Raw genomic sequence first — 25942 nt, 5'->3', positions numbered from 1 at the left:
GGGGGCACATCCAGAGATTCCAGATGTATAAGGTTCAATAACACCAATCAAAGGAATAACTAAATGAGTTTAAAAGGGGATTATGCTCCTCTAATTGAATTAATATTTGGCAATAGAAATACTCGAAATTGTTATTTTTCAATAATCAATTTGTTGAAAATTTGGGCACTCGATACTATCAAAAACCTTCTGGCAATAAGAGGTAAACTCTACTTTAACCATTGAATATGCAATGACTATGCTTGGCAGGAAACATTGTGGATAAAATCATTAACAGATTTTTTTTTTACTTGGTTATCTACTAGCAATACTTAAAAGTTAAACATTTTAAGCAATAACAAAAAACAAGCTTTAACAGAGAATTCAACCACACTTTGGCAAGCCACATGCAGAGAAACCACGTTAAAGGTAAATAATGGAATTTGAGGATATCACCCATTATGATTCAAGCGGTAAAATAGGATTACCAGTGATTTGTCAATATTTTGCTGAAAGTATTTTCTTCAGCAAAATTGCATCCCCCCAAACAATTACCATAATAATAGGAAACAATTTAATTAACAAAACAGTTCATAAAAAATATATATTGTAGACCTGGAATACAGATATTTTGACAAATGTTTATTTTTCAATTTTCATAGAATTCAAATAATACATAAACAACACATATTTCTTGAAGAGACTCTGTATGTGGGTCACAATATCTTTTGATCAGTGTTTATTCTTTAGACTATTTTCTTTGACAAGAGGAAAGAATAGATTTAATGCATTTTGGAAACACAAAACAGAGCAATGCTTTATATATAACTGAATTCTACCACCACTACTATGAATGACTGCAATCAATATATATTGTGTCTTCCCTTTATCCCTTCTCTTCACCTAGATAATACGCTAGGTGGTTTCTAACCGCCTCGATCATAAGAATCCCCATTTCATTACAGGAACTTTTTTAGGCTAAAAAATACCCATTAATTATTCCTGCATTCACATCGCCCCAAAACATACCCTTCAGGATAAATTCCTGAAGTTAGAAGCATGCGCAGTATGGTATGAAAAACAGGCAAGGCGTGAGATTCAAAACCACTAGCGCAGCACCCACCCACAGCGCCCGCACCCAACTAAACGCTGGGCTAAAAGTTCCTGTAAATTGCTTTCACATTGCCAAAATACCTGCGACCTTGGAAAAACATCCCCAAAAAAGTTCTCGTAATTTTGCCAAGTACCTACTAATGGGTATTTTCTTTCTGGGATACTACGCGTTATTTGCTTTCACATTGCAAATATTACCTGGTATTTTTGGATCGGGTAAATTTCCCGATCAGAAAATACCTGGAACTGACGAACTTCTGAAACCACCTACTGTTGTTGGGGTAGGCTGTATTCCCTGGTACTAGTGAATGCTGAAATCCCTTGTCAGTTTATTTTGTTGACCATAATACTAACACCATTGTAAGACTTTTCAGAGAACTGCTTTATAGTTAATAACATATGAGAAGTATCTAAGAATCCATTTAAAATGCAAATTATATTGATACATGTAGTTACATAATAGAAAGAGACATATTAAGCAATACCTTGTAAGTGTACACTCTAAAAACGCTGTTTAAAATTCTAAGCACGATGTTTAAGCTCGTCACTCTAACAACTACTGTTCAAACTTTTTAAACAAATATTTTACTTTTTAAACAACTGTTTAAACTTTTTAAACAAGTTGTTTAAATAGTTTTCACAATTATAAAACAGTTTAAACAACCTGTTGTTAGAGTGACAGGCTTAATAGAAAATACCAATTTTTTTAAAGAAAATGGCTTTTTTTTATTTATCTCACAACTTATGGTGGAGCTGCTCGTTTATGATATCACAAAATAAAAAATTATAAAAAAAACTCTTACTCTTTGACAGATTTTCATCAAAATCTTCACTTTATTATTCTTTTCTTATTTTTCTTTATTATCGTCAGGGTGAACTTGCCCTTTACATTGTAATACATGCAAGACAGGGAAGAAATTTGTCCTAGCAAAGTCAAGAAAACATCAATTTACTGATGGCACCACACATGGGGGTCTAATTAAGAGTTTCTTCTAGTGTTTGAGAGGTCTCTCCATGGAGCAGACTCGGGTAGAGGATTTACACCTGGTTATTAGCTGCATGGCTGGCTTGGTTATAAGAGCATGCTGTGAAGTTAAGCTTCAACGTAATTATTAATTCATGGGCCCTTCTTGATGGAGGAGCATCGTAAAGTGTCTTGCAATGCACGCATTTGTTATTTTTGTCCATAAAGTGTTCAGTAAAACTGCTTTTATTGAAATATCAAGAGTCAAGGAAGGAGTCATATGGGGCAAAGGAGGACAATGACATTTTTTATCTACATGTACAACTACATGTAGAAAGTAGACGTGTCCAAAGGACACAGATGCCACCACTTAAAGGGGAATGAAACCTTTGGAACAAATAGGCTTGTGTAGAAACAGAAAAATCAAAGAATAAGAATAAAGAAAGTTTGAGAAAAATCGGACAAATAATGAGAAATTTATGAGCATTTTAATATTGCAATCACTAATGCTATGGAGATCCTCCCATTAGCAATGCGACAAGGATGTGTGATGTCATTGATGAACAACTTTCCCTTTGGTGGACTATAAATTATAAAATACCCTCAAAATGTCTCTTTTTGCTTTTTCTTATGATGATACAAACTCTCTACCCATGATGTATTCTTAAGAAATATGTATTACATGCCCTCATGTAGAAAGAACACATGATCTATGGATAGATGTGATAAAAGAGGCAATTCAAGTGAAATATATACTAAAGACAAAGTAATGGGGAGAGTTGTTCACAAGTGACATCACACATCTTTGTTGCATTGCCAATTTGCTATCTTCATAGCATTAGTGATCGCAATATTCAAATGCTCATAACTTTCTCCTTATTTGTCCAATTTTTCTCAAACTTTTGTTGATCCGTTTCTTTGATTTTTCTGTTTTCACACAAGCTATCTTGTTCCAATGGTTTCATTCTCCTTTAACACAATCAGAAATTCATTCAATATGATTGAACTTATCATGCAGAAACCAATATATAATGAACAAATCTAGACCTTTGAACCAACTTTGACCTGCGGACTCCGAATTTGAACTTAGCATGTATTTTGGTGTCATCTACCTACACACCAAATTTTTTTTTAATCTGTTGAATATTTCATAAGTTATCATGCAGAAACCAACTCACATTATGACATATTCAATGAGCTGTGACCTTTGACCTGCAGACTCCGAATTCGAACTTAGCCTGTATTTTGGTGTCATCTACCTACACACCAAAATTTGTTAAATCCATTAAACATTTTTCAAGTTATTGCGCGGAAACCAAGTGAGGGGATGGACGGACAGGGGCAACGCTTAATGCCCCCTGCAGACTTCTCTGCAAGGGCATAAAAATGTTCATAAAGCAAAGTACATCTTCTTAACCAAATTCAATGAACTTTTATAAATTTCTTTCTTAGGAGATGCTTTCAAGAACAATGCAAACCATATCAAAGAAAATTATGCGATTTGGGGGACACATGCCTGACATAATTGATATATTACAAGCTGATCTCACTCTGAAAACTGCGTATGACAACAAATACTTTCTTTTTGTTTATGACTGACAATGCAGCTTTTATTACGCTTTCCTTCTGTCAGTACCATCATCATTCTCTGTTTGATCATGCCTATTCTACCTCTCCACAAAATTGACAATGCTTTTATTTTTGCTCTAATGGTTAGCTCAGTTGTGAAGAAAAATAATGAAATTCAATATGGAATCGTGTATCTAAAAACAATCAGGTTGCTAAATTTTTCAACCCAAATTGTAGAAAGCACATAAGGTCTACATGATAACAATGAGATGAATCCTAGGAGTTGATTAATTATTAAGATTAGAACTACAAGTGTAATGACGAAAATTCTGAAATCAATATTTACCAGTTATCAGAATGTATAGATATATTTCTTGACTTGGGTATAACTAAACTTTCAGAAATAAGGGGAAAATGATAAAATCCTACGGGCAAACTCGCAAAATTCACAATAACAATTTTCTCATGAACATTGATTTTGCTTTGTCAGAGACCAAGGAATTTCCTTCAGTTAGATTTGACAAATAAGTTCTCTTTACATTCATAGATTTGTCAATCACAACATTTATGAGTTGATGAATCATACAGGGAGTCATAAAAATTCCCTGAATCATACATGTGCACAAGTCTTCACAGAAGCTTTCATTGGAGAGTTCCCAAGACAATATCCGGCCTGTCGGCTATCCTTTGATTGAAGTCTACCGACCTCGCATTCCACTTCTGCGCTATTGATGTTTTGAGCAAATACTAGAATATGGAAGAAACTTTTAAGTGGTTCTCCATCAGTCCTGTTTTAGCTTAATTTTCAAATTCAGGTCTGATATTGAATCTCAGTTAAAAGATTCAAGAGACGTCTCAAAAACAGCCAAAGAGGAGAAATTCTCATCCGTATAAAATGCAATGGAAAGTATGGCGACCGGCCATGTAATAGCTACTTGGCTCAGTGGTAGAGCCCCCAACCTCACAGGACATGGATTCAATCTCTGGTCAATTAAACATCAAAGACTTTGAAAATGTGACATTCTGCCTTATTACTTGACACTCAGCATTTAGATTAGAGAAGGTATGCAGGGCTAGCTGGTAGAGCAGTGTTATATATAAACTGAAGTGGAGTGACTACCTTGGGTAATAAAATAATTAGAAGTATGGCATCATGGATAAAGCGTTCCATGCCTAATAATAATAATAATATACAACTCTTGTATAGCGCATATCACAATTATGAATAATGTCTCTATGTGTTTCCAAAGGACTTCATTACCCCAGCTGTAGCTTGGCAGCCGTAATTACTAAGATTACAGCGCACACGCATTTCAAGGAATAAAATTCCTACCAGATACCCATTCACCTTAATATCTGGGTTGAGTGCAGCACAATGTGGATAAATTTCTTGCTGAAGGAAATTACGCCATGGCTGGGATTCAAACCCACGACCCTCTGTTTCAAAGTCCAGAGACTAATCCACTGGGCCACGACACTCCACGTTAAACCATAAATCAGGTATGTCTTTCCCTGCAGAGTAGCTGGATAAAGTAGACAGATATTTTGTCCCACCCCTGGCTCCAGCTCCAAAAATATGACAAAATATACAAATATGAAATAAAAGAAATAAATGAAAATGAAACTAAATCAATAGAAATAAATTGACTTGGAATTGTAATCTAGAGACGAACCAACAAGATATACTATGTCTTATTGTGGCATCTTGATTTTTTTTTCATCATGTTATGGTCAGGATGATTTGGGGTACAAACTGTGATGAAATAGCAGGATAACTTGAAAACTAAGGCTGATACAAACAGGCCTGGATGCCTACGTATGACCGCAGAACAAAGTCTAATTCTCACAAAGAAGGTTGAAGGCTCAAACTTCTGAAAGTCAACACAGTCTCATTCACAAGCCCCTACACATGCTGTTAATTCAACATTCACCCTGTTTATCAACTTGAATGAAATATATTGATATTTTCAAAATGGTTTATTTCTCACTATAAAACAGCGCATAAACTGTTTGACCTGAAAAGATATATGTTTGGCGCAATCACTCTGACCGTGGGAATTTCAATGTTTACAAACCTTCCCACAGAGAAGTATTGCTGGGAAATCATGTGGTATTACAACGTGCGACACTAGCGCCGGTCTGACGGTCTAAGACCAGTAAAATTGCTGTCTGTCCAGTAACTTTTCAGTTAAAAACAAAGAATTAGTATCAAAATTACTGGATCAACAGCCAGCTGACAGTAGTAACATTTTCTACTATATTTTAGATTGTTTTAAGAGTAGGCCTACACATTACAGGTACAAATACATAAAAATATTATTTGCATAGGGGCTACAAGGCACATGTAACTAGGCCAATAATGCAAATCGAGCTTGATACAGAGCCAACCAATTCTATGAGGATAAAATCATTACCTCAACCCTAATACCCGAGTTCAACAACCAAATCAACTCAGCATTTGCTGGGCAAATGAAAACTAAAAGTTCAGGGGACCTCAAGGAAAAAGGAAGACATGACAAAACTGAACCGATTTCATCATTGACAACACGAGAGTCCATTGTCTCCTTTCTTCCCGAGTTCATTTTCAAAGGTTACAGCCATCACAGAACAGGGTGACCTGGGGCGGTATCATAATCATTGCTAAATTGAAATTTGATTCTTTGGGAGAATCACAGTGTTTCGCCATAGGATTGTTCAAATCTCAATGAAAAAAATCCTGAACAGTCTTGATTTCTCGATGGGAGAGTTGGAGAATTATGAATACCATCGTTTTATTGGAGACATGCAAAGTCATGCAGATAATTATTGCATCGACAGGGAGATAGCCATAGAATAAGGCCCCTACTTAAAAACTCATATTCCATTGATTTGGCTTGATAAATAAAATATACATTGTTTTTATAAAGAACAAAGAAATAAAATATCCAATGTCAAAGGATTTCTGTTGGGCCTACATACATGTAACTGATATATCATACACTGATGATCAGACTAGACATTCTAAAACTGCAAGACAATAATGACAGCAGTATAATTAAAGCATTATATTTCAGTGGTTAAAGCAATGAAACTGGAAACACGAAGGCAATGGGTTCTATTTCTGATTTGGCAACAACATCCTTTGGCAAGGCATCAAATAACCCCAAATACCGTCATGTGTGGCAAATCTCAACTCGATATAGCTGGATAATAATTTTTTTTTATTCTACTCAGAATGACTTGAAATATACACACAGATATTAAAGTAGAGCATTTCTCTCTGGCAAAAGTTAAATTATACACACTATTAATCTTTGAGAAATGCATTAACAGCTTTTGAAATAGGAGAACAGAAGCCTCGGTGGATACACAGATAAATGTGGCAACAGGACCACACCTTGCACTTTACACTATATAGTTTTTTTTTAATCTATAGTGTTATCAAAACACCCATTCTTTACATTTGTACATTAATTGGCACTTATATTTCATATCAAAATTCCTGCAGCTCTGAATGGTGTTGCTTTTATTACAAAATTGATTTCAAAATTATCATGTAGATACCAACCATCTTTAAATGCTTGGGTTTACCATCACAACTGCTCTATAATTATTATATGTTTTTTTTTAATCAAACACATCTAGGTCCTATATGCTAGTATAATGACAAAATCTATCAAAAGCTACACAATAATGGGCACAGAACTAGAGACTGAAAGGAAATAAACAAGCATTTCCTTTTTATTTTGAATGGGCTAGCGGAAGAAATCCTGACAACTTTACAAAGAAGCACAGAAGATTTACTGATGTGGAATATCCAAGTAAATTGCACTTCAATAAATCATGAAATTCAAAAGGAGAAAAAAAATGACTTCAGTTTTGATTAATATTGAACCTTTGTTGAACTTTCATACTGAGAGCTGAAATCGGTCCCACCACTCAGGAGAAAATATTGTGGAATTTCGAGAAAAGCATAAGTCTACTGTGTTAGATACGTTTCATCAGATTTAGATGAAATTTTCAGCGTTTTTCTCATTTCATTTTACTGTATTTAATCAGAAATTTTAATCTCAAGCATAAAGTACCTATTAAAATAAAGTGTAATACAAAAACAGAACAGGTATCATGAATCATAACTATTCAACACTGTTTTAAGTTTTGGTCCTAAACATATACATGTTAAAATGTATTTTACTTTCAAGTTCCCATATTGATTCCTTACCAATTTTCATTAGGTGGTTTCAAACCGCCTCGATCACAAGAATCCCTGTTAAATTACGAGAACTTTTTAAGGCTACAAAATACTCGTTAATTATTCCTGCATTCACACCGCCCCGAAACACATCCTTCGGGATAAGTTCCCGAAGTTACGAGCATGCGCAGTATGGTCTGATAAGCAGGCAAGGCGCGAGATTCAAAATCACTAGCCCAGCAGCCACCCACGCCCCCCGCGCCCAACGACACGCTGGGCTAAAAGTTCCCGTAATTTGCTTTCACATCGCCAAAATACCTGCGACCTTGGAAAAATCCCCACGAAAGTTCTCGTAATTTCGCCAAGTACCTACTATTTAGCAGGTATTTTCTTTCGGGGAAATTACACGTAGTTTGCTTTCACATTACCAAAATACCTGGTATTTTCTGATCGGGGTAAATTTCCCGATCAGAGAATACCTGGAACTGGCGAAATTCGAGGCGGTCTGAAACCACCTATTGAGAAGATCACAGCACCGAGACTGCACACATCACTTTCAACACATCTCTTGTCAAAGGCAACCTACACAAACATACTAGTGAACAGGTATGTACCTACTTCATAGCACTGGAGGTCCAAGTTCATAGTCATTTTGCAACATTACTATCAAGGCGGCACAAGTATCACAGTCATTCAATGTCAATATAGTGAAAAGGAACAAAGTTCATTCATGTATGTATATCTGCATATTTTTTACATTGAGATGAGCTCTTAAACTATCATATCGCATCACAATTTTACTGTTGAACAGCCATCTGATCCCGGGGGGGGGGGGGGGCACTCGACCAAAAAAATGGTGGGGGTGTGCCACAGGCGAGACAAAAAACGGGGGCCTCGGAGCGGGCTTATTGTAAAAAGGAGGGTCCTCGGAACAGGCTTCGGAACTACAAATGTTTGTGAAAACGGGGGTCCTTGGAACGGATCGCCAGCGTGTGAGCGCATATATGCATCCCTATGGAACGGTCATGCAGATAGCGCAGCCTCCGCCGGGTGAGCTCTGCCGCTTTTCACAAAAATTGCGGCTCATTATAGCAGATCAATGCGATCGGAACGGCGTAACGAAAAATATGCCAAGCTTTGGAGCGGATTTCTTTCTTCTTTTTTTCTCAATAAGAAGAAAATGCTATGCCTTGGAACGGAAATTTGAGTGTGAAAATGGGGGTCCCATCCACGGCACATACCCACTATGCATTATATACTGGGTGCCCCCCCCCCCCCCCCCCCCCCCCGGGCTTCTGATCACCAATGCCTGGGGAAAAAAAATGATCTTTTATTGACTTTAAAGTAAGTTTGATCATGGTAGGCTCCATGGTTTGATTCAGTGAAAGCTTGAAGCCTGTTAAAGTCATCTAGAAATCAGCACATGGTCCATTAAAAGATAGATTATCCACATGACCCCCTTCAAGGCTCATTGGTGGGAGATTAAATAGATCAGTCTTAATAAATCTGTCTAATCAGAGAAGGCAATGGTTTCGTATTGAAGATTAAGATCAGACTGCATTCAATGATTTCAATCAACATGATTTCCCTATACATGTACTGTTGAAAATATGCTGTTTACTATGTGAATCACACAGTAGTTGTTTAAACAGTGTTTAAACAAGTGTTTAAAATCTTAACCAACCATGCTTAAATTATTGATAACTAAATATTTGAATTCAAAATTTGTATATATTTGTAGGTACATGTATAGCAAAAATTTGTCTTAGTGCTGCCTACTACTATTGCCCATGCTTTAGGATACATGTACATGTAACTTCCCTGATGATCCGGCTCTCAGACATTCGAGGAAACTCTTTCTACTAGGTACACCTGGGTGGAGAGTGGCAAATGTAAAAAAAAACACCTTGCCAAAGAACACACATGCTGAGGTGAGATATGAACCCTGGACATTGTAATTCAACTTCTGGAGACTTATCCACTGAGCCGAAACACCACTAAAGACATGTTTTAAAATGATATTTGCAGTTTATTTCAAATTACTATGAGACTGCACAAGTTGCTTTCAAATGGTTTCTGCCTGATGAAAAATAATCATTCAGGATCACTTTTGACCCCTTTTGACCAACAAAAAATAGCAATCAACAACATGAAACACTGAAATACACAAAGTTGCATTCTGAAAGGTGATTCTGCAGGACCATGGGATTTAAAAAGAAACTGCAATGCAACAGAGATTATAATTCTTCCTCAGGTTTGGACACGGGTATGCTCCAAGATGATACTTTCTGTGTCAATTGCACATTACGATTTGATGCGGCCATAGGCTTGAAATACGCAAGAACCAGTGTTGATAAAAAATCACAATAAACACTGCACTGCTGAAAGCCAGTGACCAGGATTTGATTTATGATTTCTGAATTCATATTTGTGATTTGATCTTCATGTAGTGCATAAAATTGATAGAACACATCCTCAGATTACATGTACCTGCATGAATATCATCAAGGGTCATTAGAGACCGAGGCAGATCAAATAGAACTTTTTTTTATTAACTTCTCAGAAGACAGATGGTCATGGTTTTACCAAGGAAATAATAAGCTGTACATCCATGGTTTAAACTTTAATGTTAAGATGAAGTCTTTCACCCCCTCTCCTCCCCCCCCCAAAAAAAAATGCAATTAAAGTGGCCAAATGTACTGCATGCACAATCAGGAAGCCCAATTGTTTATCAAGTTTCTAAAAAGGTTTTATAGATTAATAGGTCCCAAATCAAACAAAAAACATAAATCAATCCCAGGGGGACGGGGTGGGTGTCAGTTTTTTGAAGGCATGCTTTTTTTTCAGTTTTGACCGAAGGCCGCATGTGCACTCATTAAGGGTATAAAAATAATGATTTTCCACCAAAAAAAGTGGTTTGAAAGACTGGTCAATGGTCAATCGCAGCCTGGTCAAATGTATTTAGGGTACTTTTTTTAATATCCAATCCTTTTTTAAAGACTACCTAAACGTGTTTATAGGGTATGTTTTCCCCCAAGCTTTTTCCCCAGGGCTTTTTAAATCATTACCTGATGAATATTGGATGACATTGTATTTGCAGTGTTTACATTGTATTCCTACATGGATGTGGTACTTTAACCCTAACTGCAATGGGGGCATGTGATACCCATGAATATTGGTTTGTCTCTAGCTTATTGTTAGTCTAGTGAGTAGACAAAACTTGTTTAGGGGTCATGTGGCGACAACTTGTTTAGGGGGTTATTTTGCACACCGAAAAAACTTTTTACTGCCCTGCCCCAATCCCCCCCCCCCACCTGTTCAATCCCCAGTCCAGTTTCTAGTTTCTCACTCATTCAACTCACTCACAGTGCACCCCAAATACTTGTATCAATTTTACCATGAGAGTGATGAGACCATCATGGATGTTTCAAAGTAAACTTTCCTTGGAGAATAATGATCGAGGATTCTGTTATGTTACTTTGAACATTATGTTACTTTGAACATTTGTGGCTATACAGATTAAAGAATCACATTTCAAATCCCACCTTTTTCCATGCATCACCACTTTCATGTTTGCATTTTGAAAGCTAGAGTATGTAACCGTAGTTTGAACTACAAAATGTCTTTGAAAATGTCACTAATATGGGCGAGTATGCCACCCCAGATACAGAAGGTGATGTTCCAAATATACTACCATGGAAACTGGGCCCAACAGCATATCACAAACAAGTTTTCCAGTTAGTTGTGGGGAAAGTATGTACATGAACATTTTAGGTTGTAAATCTTTGTTATGAAAAAGGGCGGAAATCTCTCCCCCAAAGGAAGGGGGACCAGGGGCTGGAAAATTTGACTAGCAAAAAAAGAAAAGTTATCACCCAAAATGTAAGGTCATTTCAACCAAAACAAATTTGATGGGTAAAAAAAAGTAATATTCCAAATAGTAAGGTCATATCAACCAAAATACATATTTTATTTCGATTTTGAATGACGTATTTCTTTCCATCATATTAAGACCAAAAATAAAAGGGGGAAATTTGATATTGTATCCTCCTTACTATTTTGGGGTAGGAGGACCTGTCCCCCCCCCCTGGGATTTCCGCCAATGGTTATGAAATAGGCCACATGAGTGAGTCTGCAGGGTGAAGTTTATGGGTGGAATGATTACGAGACACTGAGAAAAAAAAATCCTCTTCACTACTTTCAAATTTCATTGTTCAGAAAAAAGTTGCCATAGAAACTAGTACAACCTACATGTATGTCAGCAGCAACATGTTGTAACCTATATGTAAAATGGAACTCTAATACTGCATGTCAACAAAACACATTCCAAACTCTATGTTGCATCAACGAGCCTCCTTGGTTGCATGCAAAAGAATCTAACTACAGTACCTTCACCATAAATTCCTACGCTTTTCATTTTTTTGTTCATTGACAATAATATGGTCACGGTACTTCTATAATAAACCTACTGGTCTTAAGATGACATTTGAAGAGTTTAAATCTTTGACTCTCTTTCTTCTATGCCACCATTCATCTGAAGCTTAGCACGGATTTGAGGCCTCATTTTAGGTTTGTTGCTTGGTAATTCCTAATAGGTAGGTGTGTACACACAGTTATCACCAAGATACTGGTTAGCATTTAACTGTTAGGCCTTTTTCATTCTCCAGGGACCCATTTCATAAGGGACTTATGGCAAGACCATGGCAACGGTCTTTATGAAATGGGGCTCCAGAACAAGCTCCTGAGTTACATAAGGTGGTTTCAGACCGCCTCGAAGTTTGTCAGTTCCAGGTATTCTCTGATCGGTAAATTTACCCCGATCAGAAAATACCAGGTATTTTGGTTATGTGAAAGCAATCTACGGGAATTATTAGCCCAACGTGTCGTTGGGCGTTATTGAGCACTGGAGCTGTATGTGGCTGCTGGGCTAGTGATTTTGAATCTCGCGCCTTGCCTGCTTATTAGACCATACTGCGCGTAAGTTCCCCCAAAGAAAATACCCGCTATAGTAGGTACTTGGCGAAATTACGAGAACTTTCGCAGGGATTTTCCAAGGTCGCAGGTATTTTGGCAATGTGAAAGCAATTTACGGGAACTATTAGCCCAGCGTGTCGTTGGGCGTTATTGAGCACTGGAGCTGTATGTGGCTGCTGGGCTAGTGATTTTGAATCTCGCGCCTTGCCTGCTTATTAGACCATACTGCGCATGCTCATAACTTCAGGAACTTACCCCGAAGGATATGTTTCGGGGCGGTGTGAATGCAGGAATAATTCATGGGTATTTTTTTAGCCTAAAAATGTTCTCGTAATTTAACGGGGATTCTTGTAATCGAGGCGGTTTGAAACCACCTATAGACCCCGTTCACATTACTATCCTAAAACTAGTTTGCCGGTACTGGAAACTGGTTTGATGTGAAATGAGAACGGTCGAAGCAGTCTTGAGAGCGATTGTCCAAACCGGTTTGGAACACCACCTCATGATGTAGTTTTCAAGGTCGCTCTGCCTCGTGAAACTGGTTTTTAATAGCGCGAGGATACAACTGTAAATCAAAAAGCAAACTTCACTCATGTTGTGTGTAGAATGCCTACGATGCAGTTTCAAATTTCGTACAAAACTGAGCGCATACCCATACTGAAGCAACAAGATCGCTCTCCTTGAAGCTGCTGTGAGGTGGTCTTGAAACCACTTTCTGATGATCAAATTTGAACGGTAGCAAATTGATCTTCCAAACTGGTTTCTTGAACCGGTTCCTAGTAAACTAGTTTTTAGGATTGTAATAAGAACGGAGTCTTACATGTAGCTCTCATGAATTCATCCATTGTTTGTTTTATCTATTAACAATAACATCTAAGTTAAAGGTTGATTCACTTGATAGCAGGTTAATTAGTGTAAGGGGTTAGTGTGTCGTTTCATAATTAGGAGAAGGGCCTTTTTACACGTAAATCTTGAATCATCATTGTAATAATGATTGCGATTGTACATGTAATTGAGATTGTGATTAGCATTCGTGATTCGAATCATGTTCTAGTTTGGTTTCACATGTGCTAAAAATTTGTCATTAGCCTTATTTTTCACTGAAATCATCATTCAAATTACATTTTTTTTTACCGTGTGAAAGGGCGGTAATTATACATAGCAGCATACTGTAACTGAATGGATTTTTTCAATACTGTCAATACTGAGTAAACTTAAATCATTTCAGATTTGGCTAATATCTAAGGCAAAATTGAAGGTGGAATCCATATGAACACAAGGGGCCCGTTGCATAAAACTTTTTACCTGAGAAATCTCAGGTTGTTTTTACCAGAGTTTTTGCCCTGTGTTAAATTCAATGGCAGAAATCAGACTAACCTTTAATAGTTTTCAGTTTTTACCAGAGTTTTCTCAGGTAAAAAGTTTTATGCAACAGGCCACTTGATTCCAAAAGGGGCTATCTACTTTTGACCAATTTTTTTTATATAACAAAACACCCCTGGCCCTAGTAGAGTATAGACATGGGAATCAAATGGACCAAATTGCATTTTAAACAAAATTTGGGAAGATTGATAAAAACTGATTGGAAGTTTGAGTTTTATTCCAAAAGGAGCTAAATCCAACTTAGATTTATTCCAAAAAAAGCTAAATGCATTTTAAAAATGATATTGAATGCTCAATTTTTAAAAAACATGACTTCGTTATGATAGCAATATCATATACAAAACAGCAGAAGGAAAATTGTGAATTAAAAAACCTTGATTTACAGAAAAATGCAAAATATGGATTTAGCTCCTTTTTTAATAAAACTTCATATACTCAGTAGGCCTATCTACAATGTATTATAGTAGGCCTAGTATCAGATTCACACTGACTGAAATTGAATTACTGTGCAGGTGAGGGAATTCAATCAAGCCCTCATTTCTTCAAAAGTCAATTGTTACCCATTAACTGATGAAAAAAATTGTCTATTTAATGATTTTGTGAGATGAATGCATATGTACATGATGCAAAAGATCTGTTGCCATCATTGGAAAGCAGAAATCTCCAGGCAAGCTAAAACCCACTAATCTCATCCCACAAAACTAGCTCAACAAGGGAATTAGTCCAGGATAGAAGAGGCATAACCTTGTTTTTTTTATATATACAATATTTTTTGATGGTTTCTTGTCAATTCGAGGGTGCTGATTACGAATCTGAATGATGCCACTTGTGTAACCTTGAGCATTTTCCGCAAATTGGCAAAATCCAATATGGCGCCAAAATATGCAAATTACCCATGAAAATCATAAAATTGTCCGCACATTGGCTGTGAAATGCGTGAAATTGTGTGGCAGGAGTGAAATACAATCTTAAAAAATAATTTTTGACAAAATATTTATCTTCCTGATATTCAAAATGGCCGCCATAGGCCATTCTATACACTATCATGTACAATATGAATAGGGAAAACTAATTTTCACAAAAATGAGCACTAAACTGAAAAAAATCGCGATGTATGAACGAAGTAATATATGCAAATCACCATTACTAACGAGATATAGCATTTGTAATGTCATATATAGGAAAATTGCAGTATTTTGATATCTAAAATAGCCGCCACTGGCCCAAACAGTATTGCGTACAATGGCAATGGGGGCCAAAAAATTCTCAAGAGTGATCACTAAAATGCTTATTATGAAGATTAAACAGTTGTAATACTGACTATAAACATAATTATTAACGGAATATATTACTAATATGCCATGTATGTGGTGAATGTTGTATTCTGATATTCAAAATGGCTGCCAAAGGCCCTAAAAGTATTATACAGAAATGAGAAATGGGAGAAAAGAAATCACAAGAGTGAGCGCTAAAATGCATATATATGTGATAAATTAATTGGATACTGTCTAAAAACTTATTTTCTTACGAAATATATCATTCAGGTTTTAAGTTTGTGTTAAATATTGTATTTCGACTTTCAAAATGGCCGCCATCGACATTAACCGTATTATGTACAATGCAAAGTGGGAAACCAATATTCACAGGAGTGAGCACCATAAATGCACGTAATAGTGATCTATGAGTAAAATATTGTCTGAAAGCATAATTTCTATTAAGATATATCATTTATTCTGCCAGTTAGGTGATAAATACGGTTATTTTTAAGTTAAAATGGCCGCTACAGTCCCTTACGGTATTATACACAATATGAATGGGAACAAATCATTTGAACAGAATTTGGCTTTGCTTGGTCAAATGGTGATGTATGAGTGGAACGTTGTCTGAAAACATTATTTATAACAAAATATATCATATCTTATGTAATTTAGGTGATAAATACTGTATTTCAACATTCAAAATGGCTGCCATATGCCCTTTTTGTGAACATGATTTGTCTCCACCCAAAATGTATATTATACGATAAGTGCCTATGGTGGCCATTTTCAATTTAAAAATGCAGCATTTATCACCTTAATTACACAACATTATGATATATCTAGTTAGAAACCATGGTTTTAGACAATTATTCACCTTTACATCACAATTCACAATTATATGCAATATGTAGAGTCAAGCAAAGCCAAATTCTGTCAAAATTATATGTCCCATGTTACAATGTACACAATACTTTTAGGACCTATGGCAGCCATTTTGGATTTCAAAGTACACCATTTATTACCTCCACCATGTCCACGACCCATATGTGATGTATTTAGTTAGAAATAATGTTTAAGACAATATCTTTACCCATACATCACAGTTATATGCATTTTATGATTCTCACTCTTGTGGAAATTAGTTTCCCTGTTCGAATGTTGCATAATTTATTTAGGGCTTGTAGAGGTTATTTTGAATGTCAAAATACAGTATTTATCAATTATATGAAATAAGAAATGCGATGATTAAAAAAAATGTTTTCAAACAACGTTTTACTCATACAACAGGATTATATGGATGTCATAGTCAAGAAAATCCAAATTCGTACAAAATTATATGTCCCAATTCACATTGTAGATAATACTGTTAGGGCCTATAGGGGCCATTTTGAATTTCATAATACAGTATTTATCTCATGCATGACAAAAAGAAATGATATGTCTTGCTATAAAACATGTTGTCAGACAATATTTTACTCATAGATCACAATTACATGCATTTTATGTTTCTTACTCGTGTGAAAATTAGTTTCTCTATTCGCATTGTACATGATGAAGATAGGGGCTATGGCGGCCATTTTGAATTTCAAAATACAGCATTTACCACATAAATGGCATATTTACAACTATGTTTTTTTTAGTCAGTATTCCACTCGTTTATCTTAATAATATGCATTTTAATGCTCAATATTCTCATTTTTTTGGCCCCGGCCATTAAATTGCCATTGTACATAATACTCTTTGGGCCAGTGGCGGCTATTTTAGATATCGAAATACAGCAATGTTCCCATATTTGACATAATAAGTAATATATCTCATTAGTAATGATGATTTGCATATATTACTTCGTTCATACATCGCGATTTTTGCAATTTAGTGCTCATTTTTGTGAAAATTAGTTTTCCCTATTCATATTGTACATGATAGTGTATAGAATGGCCTATGGCGGCCATTTTGAATATCAGGAAGATAAATATTTTGTCAAAAATTATTTTTTAAGATTGTATTTCACTCCTGCCACACAATTTCACGCATTTCACAGCCAATGTGCGGACAATTTTATGAATTTCATGAGTAATTTGCATATTTTGGCGGCCATATTGGATTTTGCCAATTTGCGGAAAATGCTCAAGGTTACACGAGTGGCATCATTCAGATTCGTAATCAGCACCCTCGAATTGACAAGAAACCATCAAAAAATATTGTATATATAAAAAAAACAAGGTTTGGTCAATTTCCTATGGGGCCTATCCTGGACTGAATGCCCTCCTTCTGATTCATTAACAGAATGTTGATAACTGATTACTGATCGGTGGCTGTTAAGAGGTCTGTGACTCATTCTCAAGTAAATATCAACGGATATAAAACCCTTCCATACTACCAACAATAAAAGCACAAAGACAAAGATACAAATGATAAGACATTTTACGGGAACAGAATTCATTCTGAACTTTATCAGTTTGTCTGTCTGCTCTCTTTGTACAGCTTGGACAATTGTATACTGGCTAGGAACCACAAGCTTTATATTTTTACAAAGGTCAATGATGGGAGATTTTCAACAAAAATACAGAATTCAACAATATACATGTCAAGATGACCATAAATGGACCAAGTCATTTGGAAGTGCACCATCCGAAAGACATAACCAGGGATCGAACCTCTGCATCAATTAGTACCTTCCCCACATAACTTGGATTACAGGCGCAAACTACATACAACAGTTACTTTCTCAGAGATGCCAAGTTCAAAGATTAGCTATGCGTGAGATTTTCTGTGAATCTGAGTGAGATCACAGACATTGTGTACAAAGTATATGGAGATAGGCTGTGATAATTGTGTGAGACAGAGATTTGAGGGGATGAACAAGAGTCCAAAATGCTTGAGTCTCATGCATAATGCGTGAGACTTGGTCGCTCTGCTTTCTTGTATGTTTACGTTTGCAAGACTTGCCAGGGTAGTTGCCATGCCAGGAGGCAAAACTACACATTATACAATACCTACATTAATACATGTACATGTAGACCTACATCGTTTGCCCTTCATGATGAAAAGAGGTCAGAAATATATAGGGCCTACATGGAGAATTATTTCAGTAGCTTGTAACAGTTTGCTATCAAAGGCCCCAGTTGATAGAAGACACATGTTGAGAATCCCATTCATACAAAGATTCTCTGTTCTTAATGGTTGCTCGGAGACTACCTGACCTAACCTCAGATTTTTTCTCAGGTCATATGATTGGGTTTAGACCTACCAGTACCAAATCACTAAAATAAAGGTGAACAACAATAACTTGTTCAGAATTTTATTCCCAGATAATTATTTTCTGCATCCCACCTGCAAAAACCAGGGAACCTTCATATAATTAGCTGAAATAGATTTTATCAAACTCAAATGTGATTGATCTAAAATTCCTATAATTACAATGTACACAATTTTAGATCAATCACAATTAGAATTTGAATTGAATCTATTGCAAGCCTTTGTAAGACGGCCCGGGTAAAGTTCTTGCAGTTTTAAGCCTGCATTCCTAGAGCAAATGATGCACATTATTCTGCATCGCATCAAAAGTTACATACGCCTACATGTTAATTTGCTTTCAAACATCCAGCAAATATTCCACTATGCATCTTTCTGAACTTGTAGTAAATGGACATTCCTAAAAGTAAAAAAAAAAGTTCTCAAAATCTTGTTCCTGCTATTTAATTTGTTTTTATTCCTTCAGCCTCAGGAATTGTATGATTATTTTGATTCTGCATTAGAAAAATATGTTTTGTGATCCATTAGGTGTGAAAGCACATTGTGAATAAGTCACCAAATATTTGTCATTCAAACACAAAAGATGTGGGATGCAGTCTAGTCCATTCACCAACCCTCTGTCTACAAACGTGTTTGGTTTCGTTTTCTCTTTCTTTCATTTTTCTCAAAAGGTTAATTTGTTACTGACCTGGGAGTCTCCGAGTTCTGAACTTCTTCTCCTGCAGCCCACATGATTTTTCATAAATAGTCAAATGAACTTAAGTTCTCTACTTTTCACTTAGGCTGTAAGAGGCTGTTCTCACTATGCTCCTAAAACTAGTATACTGGAAACTAGTTTAACGTGTAGTGAGAACGGTCGAAGCGGTCTTGAAAAACCACCTCGCGATGTAGTTTTCACAATCGCTTTGCATAGTTAAACTGGTTTTAGCGTAAGTAAGGACACAAGTTCACACAACCGTTCTTCGGGAAAGTGATCTTCCCACATTTTGAGCGCGCTACTCTACAAGACAGGTGTAGAATGACCATTCTGCGGTTTCGAATTTCGCTTGAAACGTGTCACCCCACTGTGAGCGTTTCCATAGCAACAAGAGTGCTTTATGTGAAGTGATTTTGAAAACTACTTTTGTATGATCAAGTGGGAACGCTAACAAAGCGATCTTTCAAACTGGTTTCCTGAATTAGCTTTCAGTAAACTAGTTTTAGAAAGGATGAGAACAGCCTCTAAATGATCTTTTATAATGGTCACACACAATTATCTCTATTCCAGTTCTAAACTTCTTTTCAAGTGTAGGTATAAATTGAAAAAGTATCTTCTGACCATTGTACATGTATGCATTTTAGACAACATCCCTCAACTTTCATGATACATCTATTCTAAACACTAGTATGTCACAAAACAATTTTTGTGATACACATCAAAAAAATTAATTCTTACCATATTATAATCAATGCCATTGGATAGAGTGTGTCTCCGAGGTTCATCTTTTTTCCTTCTTCCTCCTGCTTTCTGAGTACTCTCACTCGTCTTCCTCACTGGCTTCTCATAATGTGACTCTGCATGCTGTTTGGATGTTTCATCTGCAATGAAGAATGGATAGAAGCTAGGTAAGATCCCTGCAGCAATTTGATGCACCGAACACAAGCTTTTATAATGAAGCAACCATTAAAGGAAACCAAAATACAAGGAGAAAATCTATTTCATCAGAAATAGTAAAATGAGAGGAGCAATCTAAAACTTGTTAATTATCAAAATCAGTTATAGAATAAGCGAATTATGGAAGTTTGAAAATGCTTGATCTACTTTCTATGGTGATCCTCAAATTGGCAAACGTGCTTCAAAATGGCTGATTTTGTGGACAACTCTCCATTTGTTTTGTGCACAAATTTTCAGATTTTCTCATCTTTCAAATTGCATCTTGCCTCCTCCTGAGCACAACATACAATGTATGTCATGGGGAAAATATAATTAACAGTATAACACCACATATGTCAAGGAGATAAAGGGGAAAATCTGAAAAGTTGAGTACAACAAATGAAGAGTTGTCCACAAAATCATCCATTTTGAAGCACATTTGCCAATTTGAGGACCCCCATAGAAAGTACAAGACTTTTTAAATGCCCATAACTTGCTTATTTCATAACAGATTTTGATGAAACGTGTTTTAAATTGTTCCTCTCATTAATACTCTTTCCAATAAGATTCTTAGTTTTTGGTTTCCTTTAATCATCATCAACAACAAACTTTGAAAGACATGGTAGTGGTACCATACAAATACATGTACATTGTAGGGAATAATCCTTATTTTGGGGGCTATCATTTTTCACCTTGGGGGCTATTGTAGAATTTGAGGGGATATTTCTTTCATTTCAGCTTGAAGTGCTGCTCTTTTGCTGAGCAACAAGCAGTCATGTAGTAATACATGTACATAGATTAGGGGAAGGTTGTCCAATCACTTTCACCAGGTCTCAATAAAATGTAAATGACTCTTTTCCAACTCAAACATTGGATTACAGGTACTTGTTTCTTTGTTCTTGTTTGGGGGGGGCTTGTTTTTTTTTTAAATTAACAACTCAATAATTTTACTGTAACAATTATTTTATGACAGGCCCTTGGCCTTTGCTAGTTCCATCATAATCTATTTTTATTTTCTATTACCATTTGTTTGTATTTAATGTTATTTGTTGAGACTGTATAAACAAACTGAATTAGATTTTGATGCCATTTTTTGATTAACAGATCTATCATCAAATACCTTGGACTTGGTCTAATTCAGAGAGGATATATTCAATCATGAATGTAACTTTGTTTGACAGGGCTGAAGTTCACTGTGGTTAACAGACGAATTTCCATTCGATGCACGTGAAATCAAGAACAGAAACAATTCAAGTATTCAAATATGATAAATATACATTTCATAATTTTCTTATTCCCTTCTTTGCTTATCTTCAAAATTACAAAGAACTTGATAATATCACTTGCAAATGAAAAAAAAAGTTGAAAGTCAGTCTTTATGTCTTTGTTTTAGTTCCTATAAAATTTTCTCCCGATTTAAATGAACAAATTTGTCCACCACACAACAACAAAGACCATTGATGTGTAAAGCCAGACATGTTGGAACACTGGTATTTGACCAAGAGCTACCCAATTTTCATTGTTCCATCACTTATTCATTGAAAGTGGGTGCCAGCCTCTTTCAATAATTGTTGATCAAATTGACGCCTCTCTATTCACTGCTGGTTTATCCAGCCCCCCTTTTCTGCCTCCTCTGCAATAATGTCCAAATTGTAGAGACCATTTGTGCAAGGCTGCCGTGTGATTCAGCTTTCTCAAGGAGAAAAAGGTTCTGCAAGTGTATGTGAATGCATATGGGTGTAAATGTAATGTCCTTTTTCCTAGAATATCATCAGAACGATCTGATGGCTGAATTTACTGAATTACCTGACTATATTATTTCTATATTCATTTTGTGTGTGTGTGTGCTGACCACTATTTGAATTTTCATAATAAACGAGTGGTGAGCTAGTGCCCGTTGGTAAGGCATTTATCCTCATTGCCAGGTCCCTACGAGAGGACCTAAGCCGTTGGTCCCCTGGTTGCTTGCTCACAGGCATTCATGCTTCTTTATAGCAGTCAGGTAAAAAAACATTGGTATAAGAAATATGACACTGCACAAATTACTGCATTACCACCAGGTAATACAGTAATATATTTCTTACACACCTGTAGATATTATCTTCTGAAAAGCAGGGGCCGATTGCACGAAAGGATCTTTGCAAGGACCGTCTTCGTGTCACCCATTTTTTATGATGCGCCATGTGAAACGCATTTTAAATAAATCATCTGCAAACATTTTTTATTCGTCCGTTAAAATAAGCAAAATATTTGTCTATGAAATGATGTGATATATTATGAAATTGTATTAAAATTTTATTAAAAGCAAGCTAACGAATCTTATTCTTTATCATAAATTTCAGAAACACCCCGCTTATGGCGTATCATAAAAGATGGGCGACACGAAAGACGGTCCTTGGAAAGACCCTTTCGTGCAATCGGCCCCAGCTTTCCTGCAAGAAGCTACATGTATACTGAGTCTTTCATGAGTGCCGAGGCAGTGTTCATCAGTGCAAAACAGTATAGGTAGTGTCCAGACCCTCACAATAGTCAATGAACTCATTACAAGCCTTTCAAACGCCTTCGCTGTATTCTTTAGGGGCTTTTCAATGACCATTCATTGACTATTTGCACATCTTGTATCTCATTGTTTAGGGTTTGTTTGGTGGGTATTGGGTATAGTTTGAAAGTGCATCTATAGATATTTTTAAGCTTTGGAAGCCTATCATTTGCACTTTAGTTGCTGAATATCAACAGAGGAATATGAAAAGTTTGAAAGAAAACAAAGGAAGCTTAACTTTTTTGCTGCTGGCAGATCCAAAGAATCAGGGGATTAGGATATAGGCTAACGGTAATTGGATATACATGTAACTTGCTTTTAAACTTGAGGACATGTCACATCATTCATACAAATTGAAAAATGGAAGAGATTCAAGGTTTCAAACTATATAGTACATTCTCCCCTTTTTTTCATTGTATTAAAGGCTTCAGTATTGTTTTCACAAATCACAAGAGTCTGAATTAATTACGAAGAGGCGCTCAAACTACAGAAACTTGCAAAATAAAGGAGCGAAAAGGTACAGGTACACAGGTATTTAAAACCTATTTCAAACAGCCGATAATTTCTTGACTTGTACCCAGTTTAAACCCCCCCCCCCCCTTAAATGAAGTTTCAATAGACTTAATGGAAATTAATTAATTATCATAAAATGAAATTGCAATCTTATCAAAGAAGTAATCCTACAACTTTCAAAGTCAAAATATTATTCATTAAGACCTAGATGGTTACCATAGATCATAACAATTTCATTACATGCTAATTCAATTATCTGCTTAACATCAAAGGAATGTTGGGCGGGTGTTTAAAGCTGTTCATATTAAGTTAAGAGCAACTTTAAAAACGACTGGTGAACCTTTATCATCACATAAGACATATGTATGTAAAGTATCATTTACCACAAGAAATGATCACCAGTCATTCTTAAAACTTAAAACCATGCTTAAATTACAGACAGCTTTATAAAACAGTCCCCTGGGAACAGTCCCCAGGTTGACTAGAAGTATATTGTACAAGCAGGGGCATCAATCCATTTTCAGATGGGGGGGGCAAAATCATGAATCAACGTTCCAAAGGCGCTCGATCACATAACTCACCCACACATACACATAGGCCTATATGGGCCTAGGTGAGTGTGTGTGAGTGAGATGTGTGATCGAGCGTCTTTGGAACATTGATTCATTGATTTGCCCCCCCCCCCTCCCCCCGCAATTATATGTGTGTGTGTGTTAGTGTGTATGTATGACTCAAAAAGACACATATATCTCATAGCTCATCAACAAATTATAATGTAAGCGCGAAGCAAGAGCTGAAATTTTTTAGTATACTGACCTAAAAACAGGAAAAAGGTACCTGTTTAGGAATGATTTGTAGAAACTCACGAGCGAGGAGGAGCTCACTACACAGATAATGCAAGTGCCGAGAGCGAGCTAAAATTTCTTTGTATTTTGACATGGAAGCTTGATATTCTAAGCAATTTAGGTAACAATGATTAGGATAGGTATCTAAAAGAACAATAGATGCGCGCGCAAAGCGCGCAAGCTGAAAATTTTAATATTTCTATCTGAAAAAAATTGGGAAAAAGGGAATCGCTGCCATTGCTGCCATTGGTAATAGAAAAAAAATACTCACCAGGAAAGCTTTGCTGCGGTGGTTTAGCATACACATTGACATCTTGTTTCCTGGCATAAATAACATCTGGCTGTCTTTGGAATTGTGAAGAGCTTTGTCTTTTTTCTTGTTGCCAGCTTTTTATTGTTGCCTCAACACGCTTTCGGTCAGCCAAACTGGGATTGGCCCCAGCGTCTGTTTGAGACTGCGGTTTGGAATATATTTCGTCTGATTTTTCACTCTGTTTCCGTGACTTTTCCTTTGTTTTCTGCATATGTGCAGCGTAGTCTGGAGGGTCAATAGTCTTCTTTTCATTTGGAAGTGCAGACGTAGATGATCGAGAGTTCCGCATTTGTCGAACTGGTTTTGTGGGAACATCATGAAGTTGTGGAGCACTTTTTGCCCTCATCGGATGGACTACATTATTGGGTCGCACAGTTGCAGTGGTCAGTTGCTTTTCATCTTTTGAGTGTCTTGATCCCCTGACTTGCACTTGCCTCCCTTTGCTGCTAGCCCGGTTTTTCTCCAGGGTGATCTTGAGCCCTGAGCAGAATCGCTCGAATGACAGCCGCCCGTCCTTCGGTGCGATGCCTCTCAGCGAGTCCACAACTCCGGCGGGGAGTCCGGTGACGGAATTCCCCTGCCATCTCTTCTCAATCTCCGCAAGTTCCACGTAACCGTCGGAGTCCTCGTCTAAAATCTCAAAGAGCACTCTCAGGGAACTAACGAAAGCTTTTGGCAATTCTTCCATCTTTGAATGTTTTAACTCCTCAACATTGCTATATCATGGTAAAGATGATATTACAGAAGAAATTAGTTTATCCAGCAGAAGACGTTGGAGTCCGGCCTGTCGTGCATGGCAAATACAAATGGACATACGCACGCTCGCGCGCACACCGTACGTACGTACGGTACGCATAGAGATGTATGACGGTACGTATAACTTCAAGTTCAAGTTCAAGTTCATTTATTTCTTTCCACAACCAAAATACAATGCATGTCATGTACGATATCAATAAGGTTAAAAGAAAAAACACAAGAGGAATAAAAGCTTATGGACAATGAGCTAAAAAGATATCGAAAATATGGGAAAGAGGTGGTCTGTATAGAAGCAACGCTTGTTAAGCACAGATCACCTTTGATACAACAACAAAATATGTATGATACAATATAATTAAACGTCTGCATTGAAAAAAAAAGCAGATAAGAAGCAAGAAAAAAAGTATATATACATATATATACAGTAGTAACATAAAAAAGAACAACTAACTAGAGTAGGGTAGAGGAAGGTAAGTACACACGACAAAACAGGGGCGGGGGGTACTAATCCAGTTGTCTGTAGTAAGTATAAATGAATAAATAACAGATCTAGCATTAATACTTAAATATCGCTATGAGGATTTTTTTAGTTAGACACTCAGAATCAAGAGTTGAAGAGGAGTTTAGGCCTACAGAGGTTATAAGTCTAAAATTATACATTATTTACATTACATAT

At 36.4% G+C, this 25942-nt stretch overlaps 1 protein-coding gene across 1 annotated transcript in view; it reads right to left on the bottom strand.

Annotated features, from left to right (window-relative positions):
* Nucleotides 1-25325, bottom strand: part of LOC121429032 (suppressor APC domain-containing protein 2-like) — a 36885-nt gene extending 11560 nt beyond the window's left edge. The window contains exons 1-2 of the mRNA XM_041625928.1: nt 24469-25325; nt 20103-20245 (exon numbers count right to left, since the gene is read on the bottom strand). Coding sequence (XP_041481862.1) covers nt 20103-20245; nt 24469-25198 — 873 coding nt within the window. The 5' untranslated portion in view covers nt 25199-25325. The remainder of the gene's footprint in view (nt 1-20102; nt 20246-24468) is intronic.
* Between the last annotated feature and the right edge of the window lie 617 nt (nt 25326-25942).

Source organism: Lytechinus variegatus, chromosome 15, assembly GCF_018143015.1.
Source record: "Lytechinus variegatus isolate NC3 chromosome 15, Lvar_3.0, whole genome shotgun sequence".
NCBI lineage: Eukaryota > Metazoa > Echinodermata > Echinoidea > Temnopleuroida > Toxopneustidae > Lytechinus > Lytechinus variegatus.
This window is presented reverse-complemented; position numbering and strand designations above follow the sequence as displayed.